Source organism: Pleurodeles waltl, chromosome 4_1, assembly GCF_031143425.1.
Source record: "Pleurodeles waltl isolate 20211129_DDA chromosome 4_1, aPleWal1.hap1.20221129, whole genome shotgun sequence".
NCBI classification, from domain to species: Eukaryota; Metazoa; Chordata; class Amphibia; order Caudata; family Salamandridae; genus Pleurodeles; species Pleurodeles waltl.
This window is the reverse complement of record NC_090442.1, coordinates 23,859,169-23,877,851: the sequence shown is the minus strand read 5'-3', so window position 1 is coordinate 23,877,851 and position 18,683 is coordinate 23,859,169. Positions and strand designations below refer to the sequence as shown.

Below are 18,683 nucleotides of genomic sequence, written 5' to 3'. Positions count from 1 at the left end.
GTTAAAGCTGCATACCAAGGCCAGGGACTTTAAAGTACCTGCCGCCATCGCTATGTGATCCTGACTTCCTGCAGACCTGGGAGAGGCAACCCTCTTCCCTGAAGGCCATTTGGCACCAGGACAGGCAGTAAATTAGCTCTGCAGGTAGGCGTGTTGCTCTACCAGGCTAGTCACACCCCTAGGTGGGCTGCCTGATGTGGTCCACGAAGGAAGGGTTCCACCAACTTGTTTTTGGTGGAACTAGGAATACTGGGACAGTTCTGTAGTGTAGGGAATACCCACACACAGTTCCCTAGTATCTGAATCTCTAATTAGAATGGTATACATGCATTTAGTTGTTGGTAGGGAACCATACCATTGTTTTCTGTACTTCCCCCTCCTTTTGTTTTTAACCTTGGCAGGGGTGCCAGGCTGTATTAAATATAGTTATCTTGGGCACCTTATGCCAATTTTAGCAGTTTTCCCTGCCCCTCTCACATCCACTCACTACCAGCATTCTTTCTTAAAAAGATCTCCGACAAAGAACCCTCTAGTAGGACCCGTCAGGCATTGCAGTGCCGGCCTGATGAGGAGCAAGGTCCGATAATGAAGCATGTCACCCAGTGATGATTGAGGGCTACTGTTCCTGTAAGACTAATGCATGTGGTCCATGAAAAGACCCCAACCTTAACTGGCGGAATGGAGTCCGTTCTTTTGGAACACTGTACCTCATAAGCACCACCTGTGCACCGCCCATGTTTGTACCTCATAAGCACCTACCCATGCACCGCCTATGTTTGTATTTCTCAGGCGAGCTTCTAAAAATTATGCTTGTGATCCTCGAACTGCCAACCATGGCCATTTGATTATCAGGCTGTTACCTGTTTTCTGCTTTGTACAGGTTTCGAGTTGGTCCCCATGTTTTGATGAACAGTGAGCCCTGTAGAGTGAGTATGCAGATACAGGGGCGTGGGATGCAGGCGGTAGAATGGAAATGAAGTTAATCTGGCAATAAGAAATGCGGAAAGGTAGAAATGCCCCATTGACCTGCGGCCAACAGACACCTCCTCCAGCTCTGCCAAAGGCAGATCTGGCTGCAAAGTAGCCTCCTCTGCACCAAATAGACAACACTGAGTCAGATAGCTTTGAAAGGAACAAAAAGCAACAGTAGTTTAATATGAATACATCTCTTGGCTGCGGGGATATGTCAGGTCAATTATTGATTGTGATGGATTCCCTCTGTTAAGAGCTAAATGACTGATATTGCTGTTGTGTCTGCGCCTTGTCTGCACTCATGATGTAAAGGTAGGTATTCCAATGAACCCCTCGTTCTGGAAGGAGCTGCAGCTTAAAGTGCATCAGGATCTGAACTTTATCTGCTTTAGGTGAAATTAAAGAATCTCTTGTTAGTATAAAGTGTAAGGGCCAGAGCTAGGCTGTGTGCTGCACTAGTTTCAGGAAGATGGAGGGATATTCTGGTGATAGAAAATCCACCTCAACTCACGATAATGCTTTAATCTTCCAGGTTTGAAGAAACCAGAAATGCTTGACCCACCCCCAGGGGGCTGTGGAAGTGGCAAAGATACTTTAACAAACAACAAGGTAAGGACCAGAGTTGGCACTTCAGCTGATCCAATGTGAACAAGAAAGAATTGTGAAGAAGAGTGTGAATGGAGTTACCTTTGTTATCTACTTCTTGAAGATTTACCTTTGTTACATACTTCCTCTAACTTTAGTAACAGTATCATGTCCTGATCCAGCTCTGTTTCCACAATCTGTTCGTGTTTAAATTAAATACTGCCCATTTGCATCTACCTAAAGTTGTATCTCTGCAGCACGTTGGTGCTCCATGAGGGCCCTTTCCTTACTAAGTTACTCTGTAAACACTGGTAAATCTCCATCGTTTATGAAGTAAAGAAGATGTGACGTAATCAATCACATAAAATAACTGTGTATGGTGAAATGTCCTTTGATAAGTTTCAAACATGGCAAAGAACAGATGACCTTTACAACCAGATAAACACTGTGTATTCACATTACAGTACGTGTCCATTTAGTGATTTTCAATCTTTTTACATCCAACAGGAAACAGTCCTTAAATGCACAAAATCAGTGCAGTCAGAGACAGAGGAACCTGAACATAATCTGACCGATCCTGGAAGAAGCAGTCAAGGGCAGTTCTGTGACTGTAGGAGTCTGAGCTGTGCACCTCCCCACGCCACAAGATGAAAAAACAACCTCTAGAAAATTAAGACAACAACACTGATGAACCACCTCCTGTGTAAACAAGTGCCCAACACCAGCGTTGATCGTGGGATCGGTATGATGTGATTACAGCAGTGCTGTGCTTTCTAAAATGATAACAGATCATCATTCCACGCTCTGGGTGTATTGTAAACTCTTTCTGGCCAAACCACATCAACCAGAGAAAGGTGCAGGGAGTGGAGCCAGAAGTGATGGATAAAGGAAAGAGGGGCTCTGCCGTCTAAAATACAGAGTACTTCCCAGTTTGCATCAACCAAGAGAAGGAAGGATCTTCACCCACAAGTGAGCAAAACCATTATCGATCTAAAGACACAATCCCCCCAAAAAAGAAGCCTTATACACATTATGAGTGTGACAAGTATTTAGTTACCATTGTACATTATTGTTAAATTCAAAATCAGATGTGCAAAAGACCACACAAATACATGGAGTGTGAGAATAACATTAGGGTTTTATCAGCCATGTTGGCTTTTGAGGTAACACAGTCATCGGATGTAGAAAAATATATACGTGACCCAGAGACTCTAACCAAGAGAGAAAAATCATCCACATGCAGTGAGAGCTTCAGCTCGTCCTCAGAACTAAAGCGCCATCAGCAGACGCACACAGGAGAAAGACAATTCAAATGCACTGAATGTGTGAAGAGCTTCATGCAGTTTTCAACACTTCAAAAGCATCAGCAAACACACCAGGGGGTAAAACCACACAAGTGCAGTGAATGTGTGAAGAGCTTTAGTTGGTTATATCAACTACAAGAACATCAGCGAACGCACACAGGGGAAAAACCGTACCATTGCAGTGAATGTGTGAAGAGCTTTAGTTATTCTTCAGCATTAAGGACTCATCAGCGAACACACACTGGGGAAAAACCATACCATTGCAATGAATGTGGAAGTAGCTTCAGTGAATCATCAGTCTTAAGGATTCATCAGCGTAGACACACAGGGGAAAAACCATTCAAATGTAGTGAATGTGTGAAGAGCTTTAGCGATTTATCAAACCTAAAACGTCATCAGCGCAAACACACAGGGGAAAAACCATACCATTGCAGTGAATGTGTGAAGAAATATAGTCAGTTATCACACCTCCAAGTCCATCAGCGGACACACACAGGGGAACAACCGTACCATTGTAATGAATGCAGAAGTAGTTTTAATTGTTCCTCAACATTAAGGAAACATCAAAGAACACACACAGGGGACAAACCTTTCAAGTGCAGTGAATGTGGGAAGCGCTTTAGTTTGTTATCAAAACTAAAAAGACATCAGCGCAAACACACACGGGAAAAACCATTCAAGTGCAGTGAACGTGGGAAGCGCTTTAGTCTTTTATCAAAACTAGAACGACATCAGCACAAACACACAGGGAAAAAACTATTCAAGTGCAGTGAATGTATGAAGAGCTTTAGTTTTTCATCAAAACTAAAACGACATCAGCGCAAACACACAGGCGAAAAGCCATACCATTGCAGTGAATGCACAAGTAGTTTTAGTCTTTCCTCAACATTAAGGAACCATCAAAGAACACACACAGGGGAAAAACCATTCAAGTGCAGTGAATGTGGGAAGAGCTTTAGTTTTTTATCAAAACTAAAACGACATCAGCGCAAACACACAGGCGAAAAGCCATACCATTGCAGTGAATGCACAAGTAGTTTTAGTCTTTCCTCAACATTAAGGAACCATCAAAGAACACACACAGGGGAAAAACCATTCAAATGTAGTGAATGTGTGAAGAGCTTTAGTCAGTTCTCAAACCTACAAACACATCATCGAACACACACAGGGGAAAAACCATTTAGCTGCAGTGACTGTGTGAAGAGCTTTAGTCAGTTATCAGCCCTAAAAACACATCAGCGAAGACACACAGGGGAAAAACCATTAGAATGTAGTGCATGTGTGAAGAGCTTTAGTCAATTCTCCAACCTACAAACACATCAGCAAACACACACCAACACTGGTCAAACATAGAAATAATTATAGAAATGCAACACATTTGATAATAATTTAAGTATGTCAACAATAATACTGACCCATCTGTGGACAAACACAGGAGCAAAAAAGTGCAGTTATTGTGAGATGAAGGAATTACAGAAAATGATAAAATTACAAATATGTGGAACATTCAAATGCCAGATGATAAGCAGATGATGGAAAACCTGACTAGTCTGAGTAAAGAAAAGAAGAGATATTTGTAGCATTATAAAAGTGTCTGTATGAAACTGGATTATTGGTTGAAGGGAGTGAGAACCCTGTTCTAATAATAATCACAGTCCTTGTCAGGGTGAACTACAAATGTCACTAAATAAACTTGAAATTAACCCTCTGGTTAAGCAGTCAGGCTTAACGTATGGGCAACGTGTAAAGTATTCCAGTTGCACTGTATAAGTAATAAAGTGAAACACAACACAAAAGGAATAAGAGTTTCAAACCAATTAGAAAAATAGAAGATATTTCAATAAATAAACTGGCACCATGACAACAAAAATCCAATCAGTAGAATCGGTTTTATGTTTTTACAGTTTTAGTAAAAATAGCATCAAACGGCGCGAAGCACCAATTATGGGTATCTGATTGCACAGGAACAGCACACCCTCACCAGTTCAGGTGACCGCAGTGAAGCACCAATTATGGGTATCTGATTGCACAGGAACAGCACACCCTCACCAGTCCAGGTGACCGCAGTGAAGCACGGGCTGGATCATGGACCAGGTTTAATTAGTGCCTTTGGTGCGAAGACACTGTGTTGGACCTGTTGAAGCCAACGTTAAAGGGTTGTGTGGTGCTGTCATGTGAGATTGCATCACCCCGCACCGGGTCTGGTGAAGCGCCGATCGGGAGTGGCGTGGTGCTGCTAAGTGAAGCTCTGCGTCTGGCCCGGTGGAGCTGAAGATTGGGAGCTGCAGGATTCTGCAATGCAAGTCTCTGCATCAGGTCCGATAAATCCAATGAACAGGAGCTGGGTGTGCTGTTCGGTGAGGCGCTGTGCCATTGTGCGCTGCATTCAGTGAAACCTTCAGTTGAGCAGTTAGAAGTACACTCTGGCTCTAGCCAAGGGTCCATGATGTGCAGGACAGCACTTGGGGGAGGTCATGACTCACAGAGGCCAGCAGAGTTTAAACTCTGGTTAGTGGGGGTATTGTTTCTTTTCTACTTTTGATACTTGATCCTTCCCTAATGAGTCTGAACAGGCTCATATCCCAAATATGGTAAAAACCTTCTCAAGTTGGCATTTTCATAATAGTAAATTAAAATCTGACTGTGCTATTAAAGAGGATTTAAAATTACAATTCAGATAAGTGACAGAAGTATTTTTCTAGCTGTTCTCAAACTGTTATCACTAATTAAATATAATAAGGTCACCCATTTTTAATATAGGGAAGGCTAGCCTTGCCACATTGAAGAACAACTTTAGGGATTTTTACTGACAAGACATAGAAAACTTAAGTACACATGCCCTACTATTAAGTACCATTCTGCTTCCCCTATGAAACTTTAGGGCCTGCCTTAAGGGTAACTTTTAAGTATTGATAAAGAAGGTTTCAGCCTGGCAAAAAGTTTATGCTGCAGCTCACTAGTAGTATAGACCCAGCATATAAGAAGCATCATTTACCAGGGGTTTGTAAGTAATTTAAATGTGCCAATTAAGTGTATACCAGTTTTACCATATAGCACAAGCACTTTATCCATGGTTTGCACAAGTGTGCAGAGTACTGAAGCCACCAAAACGTGTTCAGCAAAAATCTGGGGGATGCCTGGCAAAAGATGGTAATTTCCAAAGGTGTCTTTTCCCAGCAGTTGTTCATGTCTCTACATGTTGCAGGAAGAAACATGAAAACCAGGAAACACATTGTGAGTTTAGCACAACGTGGAATAAAAGAAATGAAGCCTTTGGCAAAATAGACGTATAAAGAAAAACATCCAAGCACGCTTGATCATGCGAACTGTAGAATTGACACTAGAAGCAATTGTGTGACGAAGAAGAAAGGGTTATCTGCCTGTAGTTCTGATTCTACATCGTTAGCTCTTGATTGATGGCGCTAAATGCAAGAATAATTTTCCGCAGCATTTGCAGATCTCCAAACACCTATTTATATGGTTGGTTCTTCCATATAAAGAAAAGCACCTGAAGAAAGTGTTTGTCCAGAGGCTTCATGTTTCCTGAATGTTGTCAATCATTGTCAGAATGAAAGTCTTGCAGCATAGTTTCCTCCACCTTTGTGACGGCACGCAGTCACTGCGAATTGAAAAGTTTCCAGTCAGTTCTGTACCTCAGGCCTTCTCCTTCAGTGCAGTGCTGGTGGTGTATAGCTATTTTAGCCATATTTTATATATGCTATTTTAGCTAACTAGGCCTGCAGCTGTGCACGTTCACCTAGGTACATTTTATTCAGCATTGCTTTATTTTTCTAGCAATAGCCATATTTGCTGTGCTGCTTTATTTTCCTCTATCACATTGTCCTTTCGCCTAGGAAAGCATTAGGGTCTTAGTAGGCACTCTGTGCTTTCTTCAAGGGTACAGTCAGATAGGGTTGCCGACAAACGTGGTATGCTGTGTCTCCAACATTCAGAGAAAACACGCACTTATACATGGGGGCCATTTCTTAGAATGTCAGCTGTTTATTATAAAAACACTCCTTTGTCCTAAACACGTTAGAGGAAGATTCCAGCCAGATGACCAAGACTGTATACTGACTGCTGATTGCTTCCGTACAGCTGCTTACTTAGACAGCCGAACCCCTAATCCACACGGGGACAGTGTCCCTCTAGACTACAGGCTTCTTTCTCCAGGTATGAGGCATGATGTTCTCCCAGGGGGAAACCTGAAGGGTGGATTAGGTTTATTATGCTGTACTCACACATAGCGTAGGCAGGAAGATTATAGATCACTCCTCTTTTGACAGTTTGGTAGGACTGTATTTGTGTTTTACTCTTTTAGTCACATGCTTGCTTTTATTGTGTTTTATCATCCTAGCTATTGCTATTCATGCTATTTTATCCACGATGCAGTTATTTCAATAAATCTTTATTGAACTATATTCTGCCTCTGTTGTCTTTGACTTTGGTAGCTGAGAGAAAGGGATGAGATCTGATTTACCACGATTCCCCTGAGAAGTCTTTCTTGTCACGCGCCCGGTTGCCACAATCATTTTGGCCAGAGATGAGGCGCTGCTAGTTAGCCGGAAAACCCGGATTAGGCTGACAGGTGCCACCTGGTGTAGAATTGTACTCAGTACCCATAACCCATGTGAGTCTGCTGCCCATTAGCATAATGAGAACCTACGTGACATGGCACCGCCGTTTGGTCAGGCACTAATATTCGGATCGTCCTAAGTATCTCTGTCCCACTAAAGGCTAAAGACACCTCAATACTATATACGGAGACATCCGTGGTATTGAGGATTTCCTCCTCAGCTAAGTAGGTAGGTGTAGGAGGCTGGCCTGGCTTGTAGTGGGTACCAAGGGGTACTTACACTCTGTACCAGGTCCAGTTATCCCTTATTAGTGTAGAAGAGGTGTTTCTAGCAGCTTAGGCTGATAGAAGGTAGCTATGGCAAAGCAGCTTAGGCTGAACTAGGAGACATGTAAAGCTCCTACTATACCACTGGGGTCATATGCACAATATCATAAGAAAACAGAATACACAGATATACTAAAAATAAAGGTACTTTATTTTAATGACAATATGCCAAAAGTATCTCAGTGAGAAATAGCCCACCCCTAGACCCTGAAAAGTAGGTGTGAAGTGCACCTATATCCCCCAGAGAGCAGAGAAGTCGTGATAGGGGAATTCTGCAAGGAAGACCAACACCAGCAATGCAACCAAAGTGGATTTCCGGATGAGAGTACCTGTGGAACAAGAGGACCAAGTCCAAGAGTCGCGACAAAGTTGAGAGTGGGCAGATGCCCAGGAAATGCCAGCTGATGGTGCAAAGAAGCTGCCACCGGATGGTAGAAACTGTGGATTCTGCAAGAACGAAGAGGGCTAGAAACTTCCTCTTTGGAGGATGGATGTCCCACGTGGTGAAGAAGCTTGCAGAGGTGTTCCCACGCAGAAAGACCGCAAACAAGCCTTGCTAGCTGCAAGGGTCGCGGTTAGGGTTTTTGGATGCTGCTGTGGCCCAGGAGGGACCAGGATGTCGCCACTTGGGTGAGGAGACAAAGGGGGCGCCCAGCAAGTCAGGGAGCCCTCACAGAAGCAGGCAGCACATGCAGAGGTGCACTACAAAGAGGAATGAACCGGAGCTCACCCGAAGACACAAAAGGGAGTCCCACAACGCCCGAGGACAACTCAGGAGGTTGTGCACTGCAGGTTAGAGTGTCGGGGATCCAGGCTTGGCTGTCCACGAAGGAAATCCTGGAAGAGTGCACAGGAGCCGGAGCAGCTGCAAATCACGCGGTACCCAGCAATGCAGTCTAGCGTGGGGAGCCAAGGACTTACCTCCACTAAACTTGGACTGAAGAGTCACTGGACTGTGGGAGTCACTTGGACAGAGTTGCTGAGTTCAAGGGACCACGCTCGATGTGCTGAGAGGGGACCCAGAGGACCGGTGATGCAGTCTTTTGTTGCCTGTGGTTGCAGGGGGAAGATTCCGTCGACCCACGGGAGATTTCTTCAGAGCTCCTAGTGCAGAGAGGAGGCAGGCTACCCCCAGAGCATGCACCACCAGGAAAACAGTCGAGAAGGCGGCAGGATCAGCGATACAAGGTTGCAGTAGTCGTCTTTGCTACTTTGTTGTGGTTTTGCAGGCGTCCTGAGCAGTCAGCGGTCGATCCTTTGGCAGAAGGTGAAGAGAGAGATGCAGAGGAACTCGGATGAGCACTTGCATTCGTTATCTACAGAATTCCCCAAAGCAGAGACCCTAAATAGCCAGAAAAGGAGGTTTGGCTACCTAGGAAGGAGGATAAGCTAGCAACACAGGTAAGAGCCTATCAGAAGGAGTCTCTGACGTCACCTGCTGGCACTGGCCACTCAGAGCAGTCCAGTGTGCCAGCAGCACCTCTGTTATCAAGATGGCAGAGGTCTGGAGCACACTGGAGGAGCTCTGGGCACCTCCCCTGGGAGGTGCAGGTCAGGGGAGTGGTCACTCCCCTTTCCTTTGTCCAGTTTCACGCCAGAGCAGGGCTGGGGGATCCCTGAACCGGTGTAGACTGGCTTATGCAGAGATGGGCACCATCTGTGCCCATCAAAGCATTTCCAGAGGCTGGGGGACGCTACTCCTCCCCAGCCCTGACACCTTTTTTCAAAGGGAGAGGGTGTAACACCCTCTCTCTGAGGAAGTCCTTTGTTCTGCCTTCCTGGGCCAAGCCTGGCTGGACCCCAGGAGGGCAGAAACCTGTCTGAGGGGTTGGCAGCAGCAGCAGCTGCAGTGAAACCCCGGGAAAGGTAGTTTGGCGGTACACGGGTCTGTGCTAGAGAATCGGGGGATCATGGAATTGTCTACCCAATGCCAGGATGGCATTGGGGTGACAATTCCATGATCTTAGACATGTTACATGGCCATGTTCGGAGTTACCATTGTGACGCTGTACATAGGTAGTGACCTATGTCCAGTGCACACGTGTAATGGTGTCCCCGCACTCACAAAGTCTGGAGAATTTGCCCTGAACGATGTGGGGGCACCTTGGCTAGTGCCAGGGTGCCCACACACTAAGGCCCGTATTTATACTTTTTTTAGCGCCGCGTTTGTGCCGCTTTTTGACGCAAAAGCGGCGCAAACTAACAAAATCCAATTGGATTTTGTAAGTTTGCGTTGCTTTTGCGTAAAAAAGCGGCGCAAATGCGGCGCTAAAAAAGTATAAATACGGGCCTAAGTAACTTAGCACCCAACCTTTACCAGGTAAAGGTTAGACGTATAGGTGACTTATCAGTTACTTAAGTGGAGTTGTAAATGGCTGTGAAATAACGTGGATGTTATTTCACTCAGGCTGCAGTGGCAGGCCTGTGTAAGAATTGTCAGAGCTCCCTATGGGTGGCAAAAGAAATGCTGCAGCCCATAGGGATCTCCTGGAACCCCAATACCCTGGGTACCTCAGTACCATATACTAGGGAATTATAAGGGTGTTCCAGTATGCCAATGTGAATTGGTGAAATTGGTCATTAGCCTGTTAGTGACAATTTGGAAAGCAGAGAGAGCATAACCACTGAGGTTCTGGTTAGCAGAGCCTCAGTGAGACAGTTAGTCATCACACAGGGAACACATACAGGGCACACTTATGAGCACTGGGGCCCTGGCTGGCAGGGTCCCAGTGACACATACACTAAAACAACATATATACAGTGAAATATGGGGGTAACATGCCAGGCAAGATGGTACTTTCCTACACAACCCCCCCAAACGAAGGACAATAAGACTAGCCATGACCTGATGAGTCTTCATTGTCTAAGTGGAAATATCTGGAGAGTCCATCTGCATTGGAGTGGGTACTCCCAGGTCTATGTTCCACTGTATAGTCCATTCCCTGTAGGGATATGGACCACCTCAACAATTTAGGGTTTTCACCTTTCATTTGTTTTAGCCAAAGTAGAGGTTTGTGGTCTGTCTGAACAATGAAGTGAGTGCCAAACAGGTATGGCCTCAACTTCTTCAGTGCCCAGAACACAGCAAAGGCCTCCCTCTCCATGGCAGACCAACGCTTTTCTCTAGGGGTCAACCTCCTGCTGATAAAAGCAACAGGTTGATCCTGGCCCTCAGAATTGAGTTGTGATAAGACTGCCCCTACCCCTAATTCAGATGCATCAATTTGAACAATGAATTTCTTGGAGTAACATGGGCTTTTTATGACAGGTGCAGTGTACATGGCCTGTTTCAGCTCCTCAAAAGCTTTCTGACAGCTAGCTGTCCACAATACCTTTTTAGGCATTTTCTTAGAAGTGAGGTCATTAAGAGGGGCTGCTATGGAGCCATAGTTCTTTATGAACCTCCTGTAATACCCAGTGAGGCCTCAGAAGGCTCTCACCTGGGTCTGAGTTGTAGGGGGAACCCAATCTATGATAGTTTGGATTTTACCCTGAAGTGGTGCAATCTGTTCTTTACCTACAAGGTGTCCCAGATAAACCACTTTCCCCTGCCCTATCTGGCATTTTGAAGCCTTGATAGTGAGGCCTGCCTTTTGCAGGGCCTCCAAAACTTTCCATAGGTGGACCATCCCAGGTGGAGCTAAAGACAGCTATATCATCTAGATATGCTGCACTAAAAGCCTCCAACCCTTGCAGGACTGTATTCACCAACCTCTGAAAAGTGGCAGGTGCATTTTTCAAACCAAAGGGCATTACTGTGAATTGGTAGTGCCCTCCAATAGTCGAAAATGCAGTTTTTGCTTTAGCATCCTCTGATAACTTGATCTGCCAATACCCTGCAGTCAAATCAAAGGTGCTTAGATACTTGGCAGATGACAGTGTATCTATTAGCTCATCTGCCCTGGGTATAGGGTGAGCATCAGTTTTAGTTACCTGGTAATCTCTGTAATCTACACAAAACCTCATTTCTCTTTTCCCATCTTTGGAGTGAGGCTTTGGTACAAGCACCACAGGAGAGGCCCATGGGCTTTCAGAGTGTTCAACCACTCCCAGTTCAAGCATTTTCTGAACCTCTTGTTTTATGCAGTCCCTGGCATGGTCAGGCTGCCTATAGATCTTACTTTTGACAGGCATGCTGTCTCCAGTATCTATAATGTGCTCACACCAAGGAGTGGTGCCTGGCACAGTAGAAAAGAGTTCAGAAAACTGACCCAGGAGATTTATGTAGTGGTCTTTCTGCTCAGCAGTAAGACAGTCTGCTAAAACTACACCTTCCACTAGAGCATCTTGTTCTGTGGAAGAGAAGAGATCAGGGAGAGGGTCACTCTCTTCTTCCTGTCCTTCATCTGTTGCCATGAGCAGGGTGAGATCAGCCCTGTCATAGTAGGGTTTTAGGCGATTGACATGGAGCACCCTAAGGGGACGCCTGGCAGTGCCCAAGTCGACCAAGTAGGTGACTTCTCCCTTCTTTTCAACAATAATGTGGGGTCCACTCCATTTGTCTTGGAGTGCTCTTGGGGCCACAGGCTCCAAGACCCACACCTTCTGTCCTGGTTGGTACTGAATCAGAACAGCCTTCTGGTCATGCCATTGCTTTTGGAGCTCTTGGCTGGCCTGAAGGTTTTTACTGGCCTTTTTCATATACTCAGCCATTCTGGATCTTAGGCCAAGTAGATAGTCCACTATGTCTTGCTTAGGAGCTTTTAAAGGTTGTTCCCAACCCTCCTTTACAAGTGTTAGAGGACCTCTTACAGGGTGCCCAAATAGGAGTTCAAAGGGGCTGAAGCCCACTCCTTTCTGGGGTACCTCCCTGTAAGCAAAAAGGAGGCAAGGTAACAGGACATCCCATCTCCTCCTGAGTTCTTCAGGGAGTCCCATTATCATTCCCTTGAGAGTTTTTTTAAACCTCTCTACCAGTCCATTCGTTTCTGGATGATAAGGTGTGGTGAATTTGTATGTTACACCACATTCCTTCAACATGGCCTTCAAGTATGCAGACATAAAGTTGCTACCCCTGTCTGATACCACCTCTTTTGGGAAACCCACCCTGGAAAAGATTCCCAGGAGGGCTTTTGCCACTGCAGGAGCTGTAGTGGTCCTTAGAGGAATTGCTTCAGGATATCTTGTGGCATGGTCCACTACCACCAAGATAAACCTATTGCCTGAAGCAGTAGGTGGGTCAAGGGGGCCAACTATGTCAACCCCTACCCTTTCAAAGGTAACCCCAACCACAGGCAGTGGAATAAGGGGGGTCTTTGGGGTGCCACCAGTCTTGCCACTGGCTTGAAAGGTGACACAGGACTTACAAAAATCTTTTGTGTCCTCTGACATTCTAGGCCAATGAAACAGGGGGACAAGCCTTTCCCATGTTTTAATTTGCCCTAAATGTCCAGCCAAGGGAATGTTGTGGGCTAGAATTAGGAGGAACTCTCTGTATTGCAGGGGAATGACCAATCTCCTGGCTGCTCCAGGTTTTGGGTCCCTTGCATCTGTATACAAGAGGGTGTCCTCCCAGTAAACTCTATGTGAGTCACTGACATCCCCATTTTGCTGTTTGACAGCTTGCTGTCTTAGACCCTCTAATGTGGGACAGGTTTGCTGTGGCACACTCAGCTCCACCCTGGCAGGCCCCCCTCCACCCAAAACCTCAGCAGTGTCTGCTTCCAGCTCCTCTGGTGAAGGTTCTGCACAGGGGGGAAATTCTTCTTCCTCAGAAGTTGAATCATCTGTAGAGGGAAGGATAGTGGGTAGGGATTTACCCTTACTAACCCTAGCTTTAGGGAGCACTTGGTCCATTGTTCCAGGATCCAAGTCACCCTGTCCTTTTTGCTTTTTGGCCTGAGCTCTTGTCAAAGCAAAAATATGCCCAGGAATGCCCAGCATTGCTGCATGAGCCTCCAACTCTACTTCTGCCCAAGCTGATGTCTCTAAATCATTCCCTAGTAGACAGTCCACAGGTAAATCTGAGGCAACCACAACTTTCTTTGGACCAGTAACCCCCCCCAGTTGAGATTCACAACAGCCATGGGGTGGCTAAGAGTGTTGTTATGAGCGTCTGTCACTTGGTACTGGTGACCAAGTAGGTGTTGTTCAGGGTGTACCAGTTTCTCTATTACCATGGTAACACTGGCACCTGTGTCCCTGTAGGCCTGAACCTCAACACCATTGATTAGGGGAAGTTGCTTGTACTTATCCATATTAAGGGGACAAGCAACTAAGGTGGCCAAATCAATGGCACCTTCAGAGACTAGCACAGCCTCTGTGGTCTCCCTAACAAGACCAACCCCAACTAAATTACCAAAAGTGAGCCCAGCTACTCCCTTGGATTGGCTATTAGTAGGTTTGCTCCCACCACCACTGCTATTACTAGGGGCACTAGGTGTAGCAGTAGGGGTTGTGGTAGTGGGAGGCTTGGTGCTTTTCTTTTGACAACTGGCATCAGTTGTCCAATGGCCTTTTACTTTACATAAATAGCACCATGGTTTCTTTACTTGATTAGAAGAGGATTTGGACCCACCACCCCCACCAGAGTGTTTTTGAGGGCCTGATGAAGACTCATTTTTAGATTTGTAACCAACCCTTGTCTGAAGACTTACCATCCTTCTTCTTGCCATCCTTGTCACCCCCTGTATGAACTTTTCTGTTCACTCTTGTTCTGACCCATTTGTCTGCCTTCTTTCCCAATTCTTGGGGAGAGGTCAGATCTGAGTCCACTAGATATTGGTGTAACAAATCAGACACACAGTTATTCAGAATATGCTCTCTCAGGATCAGATTATACAGGCTTTCATAGTCAGAAACTTTACTGCCATGTAACCACCCCTCGAAGGCCTTCACTGAATAGTCAACAAAGTCTACCCAGTCTTGTGAGGACTATTTTCTGGTTTCTCTGAACTTAATCCTGTATTGTTCAGTGTTTAAGCCAAATCCATCCAAGAGTGCATTCTTCAAAACTGTAAAATTATTGGCATCACTTTCCTTCACAGTAAGGAGCCTATCCCTACCCTTTCCAGTGAAAGATAGCCATAGGATAGCAGCCCACTATCTTTGAGGGACCCCCTGTACAACACAGGCCCTCTCAAGTGCAGCAAACCACTTGTTAATGTCATCCCCCTCCTTGTAAGGGGGAACTATCTTATGCAGATTCCTAGAGTCATGCTCTTTCACAGGATTACTATCTGGAATACTGCTGCTGCCACCATGGGGTCCTAACCCCAACCTCTGTCTTTCTTTTTCTAAGTCTAAAGATTCCCTGTCTAGAGCCAGCTGTTGCTGTGTAAGCATCAGCCTGGACTCTTCCACTCCAATCTATTCAGTTCCCTTTCTAACATTCTGTCATCAGGATGGGTGGGTTGGGAATGCTTTGACACAGAAGAATGATGTGAATGAACAGTGGGAGACCTGTCCCTAACAGTTGGCACCCTAACAACCTGGCCTGCAGGAATAACATCCCTACTGTGATGAGAGCTCACATTAGTGCCAGTTCTGCTAGGTGGTCTGCTAAGGGGCAGGTTGGGAAGGATACCATCTAACACTCTTCCTAGGGGTGCCCCAGAGTCAGAGTGTGAACCATCTCCTAACTTCTCAATGGATGTGCCAGCTAAGGCCTTATCATTCTCAATAGGCATGTTAGATAACAATTCTCTAGAGGGATTCTTCCCTACCCCTAAACCTCTATCAATGCAGAGACTCCTCAAACCCTTCCAGTTAAGGTGGTCATAAGCTGAGCTGACCAGATCAAGAGAAGGTCCTACATCAGACATGATAGAAAAAGGTTTAGGGACAGATAAAAGAAAGAAAAAGTTTCAGGTCTTTTTAAGGAAACAGAAAAACAACTTTTTCAACTTTTTTGGAACTTTTTGAAATTTTAGAGGTAATTTTCAGCACTTAGCAAATAGAGTAAGAGAAGAAAAGCAAAACTTTTTGGTTAGGTGTACATACACTGAACTTGTTTTGTATATTATTCTCTTATGAAAAGTACAAAATGACAAAGTGTTAAGTAGTTGCAAGTACTTATCCCACCGCTGCACAACCAATGTAGGAGGCTGGCCTGGCTTGTAGTGGGTACCAAGGGGTACTTACACTCTGTACCAGGTCCAGTTATCCCTTATTAGTGTAGAATAGGTGTTTCTAGCAGCTTAGGCTGATAGAAGGTAGCTATAGCAGAGCAGCTTAGGCTGAACTAGGAGACATGCAAAGCTCCTACTATACCACTGGTGTCATATGCACAATATAAAAAACACAATACACAGATATACTAAAAATAAAGGTACTTTAATTTTATGACAATATGCCAAAAATATCTCAGTGAGTACCCTCAATATGAGGATGCCAAATATACACCAGATATATGTACACAATACCAAAAATATGCAGTAATAGCAAAAGGAAGTAATGCAAGCAATGTAAAGTTACAATAGATTGCAATAGGAGCACATAAGTATAGGGGCAACACAAACCATATACTCCAAAAGTGGAATGCGAACCACGAATGGACCCCCAACCTATGTGAGCTTGTAGAGGGTCACTGGGACTGTAAGAAAACAATGAGGGTTAGAAAAATAGCCCACCCCAAGACCCTGAAAAGTAGGTGTAAAGTGCACCTATATCCCCCAGAGAGCACAGAAGTCGTGATAGGGGAATTCTGCAAGGAAGACCAACACCAGCAATGCAACCAAAGTGGATTTCCAGACGAGAGTACCTGTGGAACAAGGGGACCAAGTCCAAGAGTCGCGACAAAGTCGAGAGTGGGCAGATGCCCAGGAAATGCCAGCTGAGGGTGCAAAGAAGCTGCCACCGGATGGTAGAAGCTGTGGATTCTGCAAGAACGATGAGGGCTAGAAACTTCCCCTTTGGAGGATGGATGTCCTACGTCGTGAAGAAGATTGCAGAGGTGTTCCCACACAGAAAGACCACAAACAAGCCTTGCTAGCTGCAAGGGTCACGGTTAGGGTTTTTGGATGCTGCTGTGGCCCAGGAGGGACCAGGATGTCGCCACTTGGGTGAGGAGACAGAGGGGGTGCCCAGCAAGTCAGGGAGCCCTCACAGAAGCAGGCAGCACCCGCAGAGGTGCCGGAACAGGCACTACGAAGAGGAGTGAACCGGAGCTCACCCGAAGACACAAAAGGGAGTCCCACGACGCCGGAGCACAACTCAGGAGGTTGAGCACTGCAGGTTAGAGTGTCGGGGAACTAGGCTTGGCTGTGCACGAAGGAAATCCTGGAAGAGTGCACAGGAGCCGGAGCAGCTGCAAATCACGCGGTACCCGGCAATGCAGTCTAGCGTGGGGAGGCAAGGACTTACCTCCACCAAACTTGGACTGAAGAGTCACTGGACTGTGTGAGTCACTTGGACAGAGTTGCTGAGTTCCAGGGACCACGCTCGTCTTGCTGAGAGGGGACCCAGAGGACCAGTGATGCAGTCTTTTGTTGCCTGCGGTTGCAGGGGGAAGATTCTGTCGACCCACGGGAGATTTCTTCAGAGCTCCTAGTGCAGAGAGGAGGCAGGCTACCCCCAGAGCATGCACCACCAGGAAAACAGTCGAGAAGGCGGCAGGATCAGCGATACAAGGTTGCAGTAGTCGTCTTTGCTACTTTGTTGCGGTTTTGCAGGCGTCCTGAGCAGTCAGCGGTCGATCCTTTGGCAGAAGGTGAAGAGAGAGATGCAGAGGAACTCGGATGAGCACTTGCATTCGTTATCTACAGAATTCCCCAAAGCAGAGACCCTAAATAGCCAGAAAAGGAGGTTTGGCTACCTAGAAAGGAGGATAGGCTAGCAACAAAGGTAAGAGCCTATCAGAAGGAGTCTCTGACGTCACCTGCTTGCACTGGCCACTCAGAGCAGTCCAGTGTGCCAGCAGCACCTCTGTTTCCAAGATGGCAGAGGTCTGGAACACACTGGAGGAGCTCTGGGCACCTCCCCTGGGAGGTGCAGGTTAGGGGAGTGGTCACTCCCCTTTCCCTTGTCCAGTTTCGTGCCAGAGCAGGGCTGGGGGATCCCTGAACCGGTGTATACTGGCTTATGCAGAGATGGGCACCATCTGTGCCCATCAAAGCATTTCCAGAGGCTGGGGGAGGCTACTCCTCCCCAGCCCTGACACCTTTTTCCAATGGGAGAGGGTGTAACACCCTCTCTCTGAGGAAGTCCTTTGTTCTGCCTTCCTGGGCCAAGCCTGGCTGGACCCCAGGAGGGCAGAAACCTGTCTGAGGGGTTGGCAGCAGCTGCAGTGAAACCCCGGGAAAGGTAGTTTGGCGGTACCCGGGTCTGTGCTAGAGACTCGGGGGATCATGGAATTGTCTCCCCAATGCCAGGATGGCATTGGGGTGACAATTCCATGATCTTAGACATGTTACATGGCCATGTTCGGAGTTACCATTGTGACGCTGTACATAGGTAGTAACCTACGTCCAGTGCACCTGTACAAAGTCCGGGGAATTGGCCCTGAACGATGTGGGGGCACCTTGGCTAGTGCCAGGGTGCCCACACACTAAGTAACTTAGCACCCAACCTTTACCAGGTAAAGGTTAGACATATAGGTGACTTATAAGTTACTTAAGTGCAGTGGTAAATGGCTGTGAAATAACGTGGACGTTATTTCACTCAGGCTGCAGTGGCAGGCCTGTGTAAGAATTGTCAGAGCTCCCTGTGGGTGGCAAAAGAAATGCTGCAGCCCATAGGGATCTCTTGGAACCCCAATACCCTGGGTACCTCAGTACCATATACTAGGGAATTATAAGGGTGTTCCAGTTTGCCAATGTGAATTGGTGAAATTGGTCACTAGCCTGTTAGTGACAATTTGGAAAGCAGAGAGAGCATAACCACTGAGGTTCTGATTAGCAGAGCCTCAGTGAGCCTCAGTGAGACAGTCATCACACAGGGAACACATACAGGGCACACTTATGAGCACTGGGGCCCTGGCT

The 18,683-nt window shown here is 46.2% G+C and overlaps 1 protein-coding gene and 1 pseudogene across 1 annotated transcript; both read left to right on the top strand.

Moving 5' to 3' along the window:
- Positions 1-18,683, top strand: part of LOC138287281 (zinc finger protein 271-like) — a 523,545-nt pseudogene that overhangs the window by 37,805 nt on the left and 467,057 nt on the right.
- On the top strand, positions 2,492-4,736 carry LOC138287282 (zinc finger protein 271-like). The gene has a single exon (XM_069227639.1). The coding sequence runs from the start codon at positions 2,646-2,648 to the stop codon at positions 4,212-4,214; it is 1,569 nt and encodes a 522-aa protein (XP_069083740.1). The 5' UTR covers positions 2,492-2,645; the 3' UTR covers positions 4,215-4,736.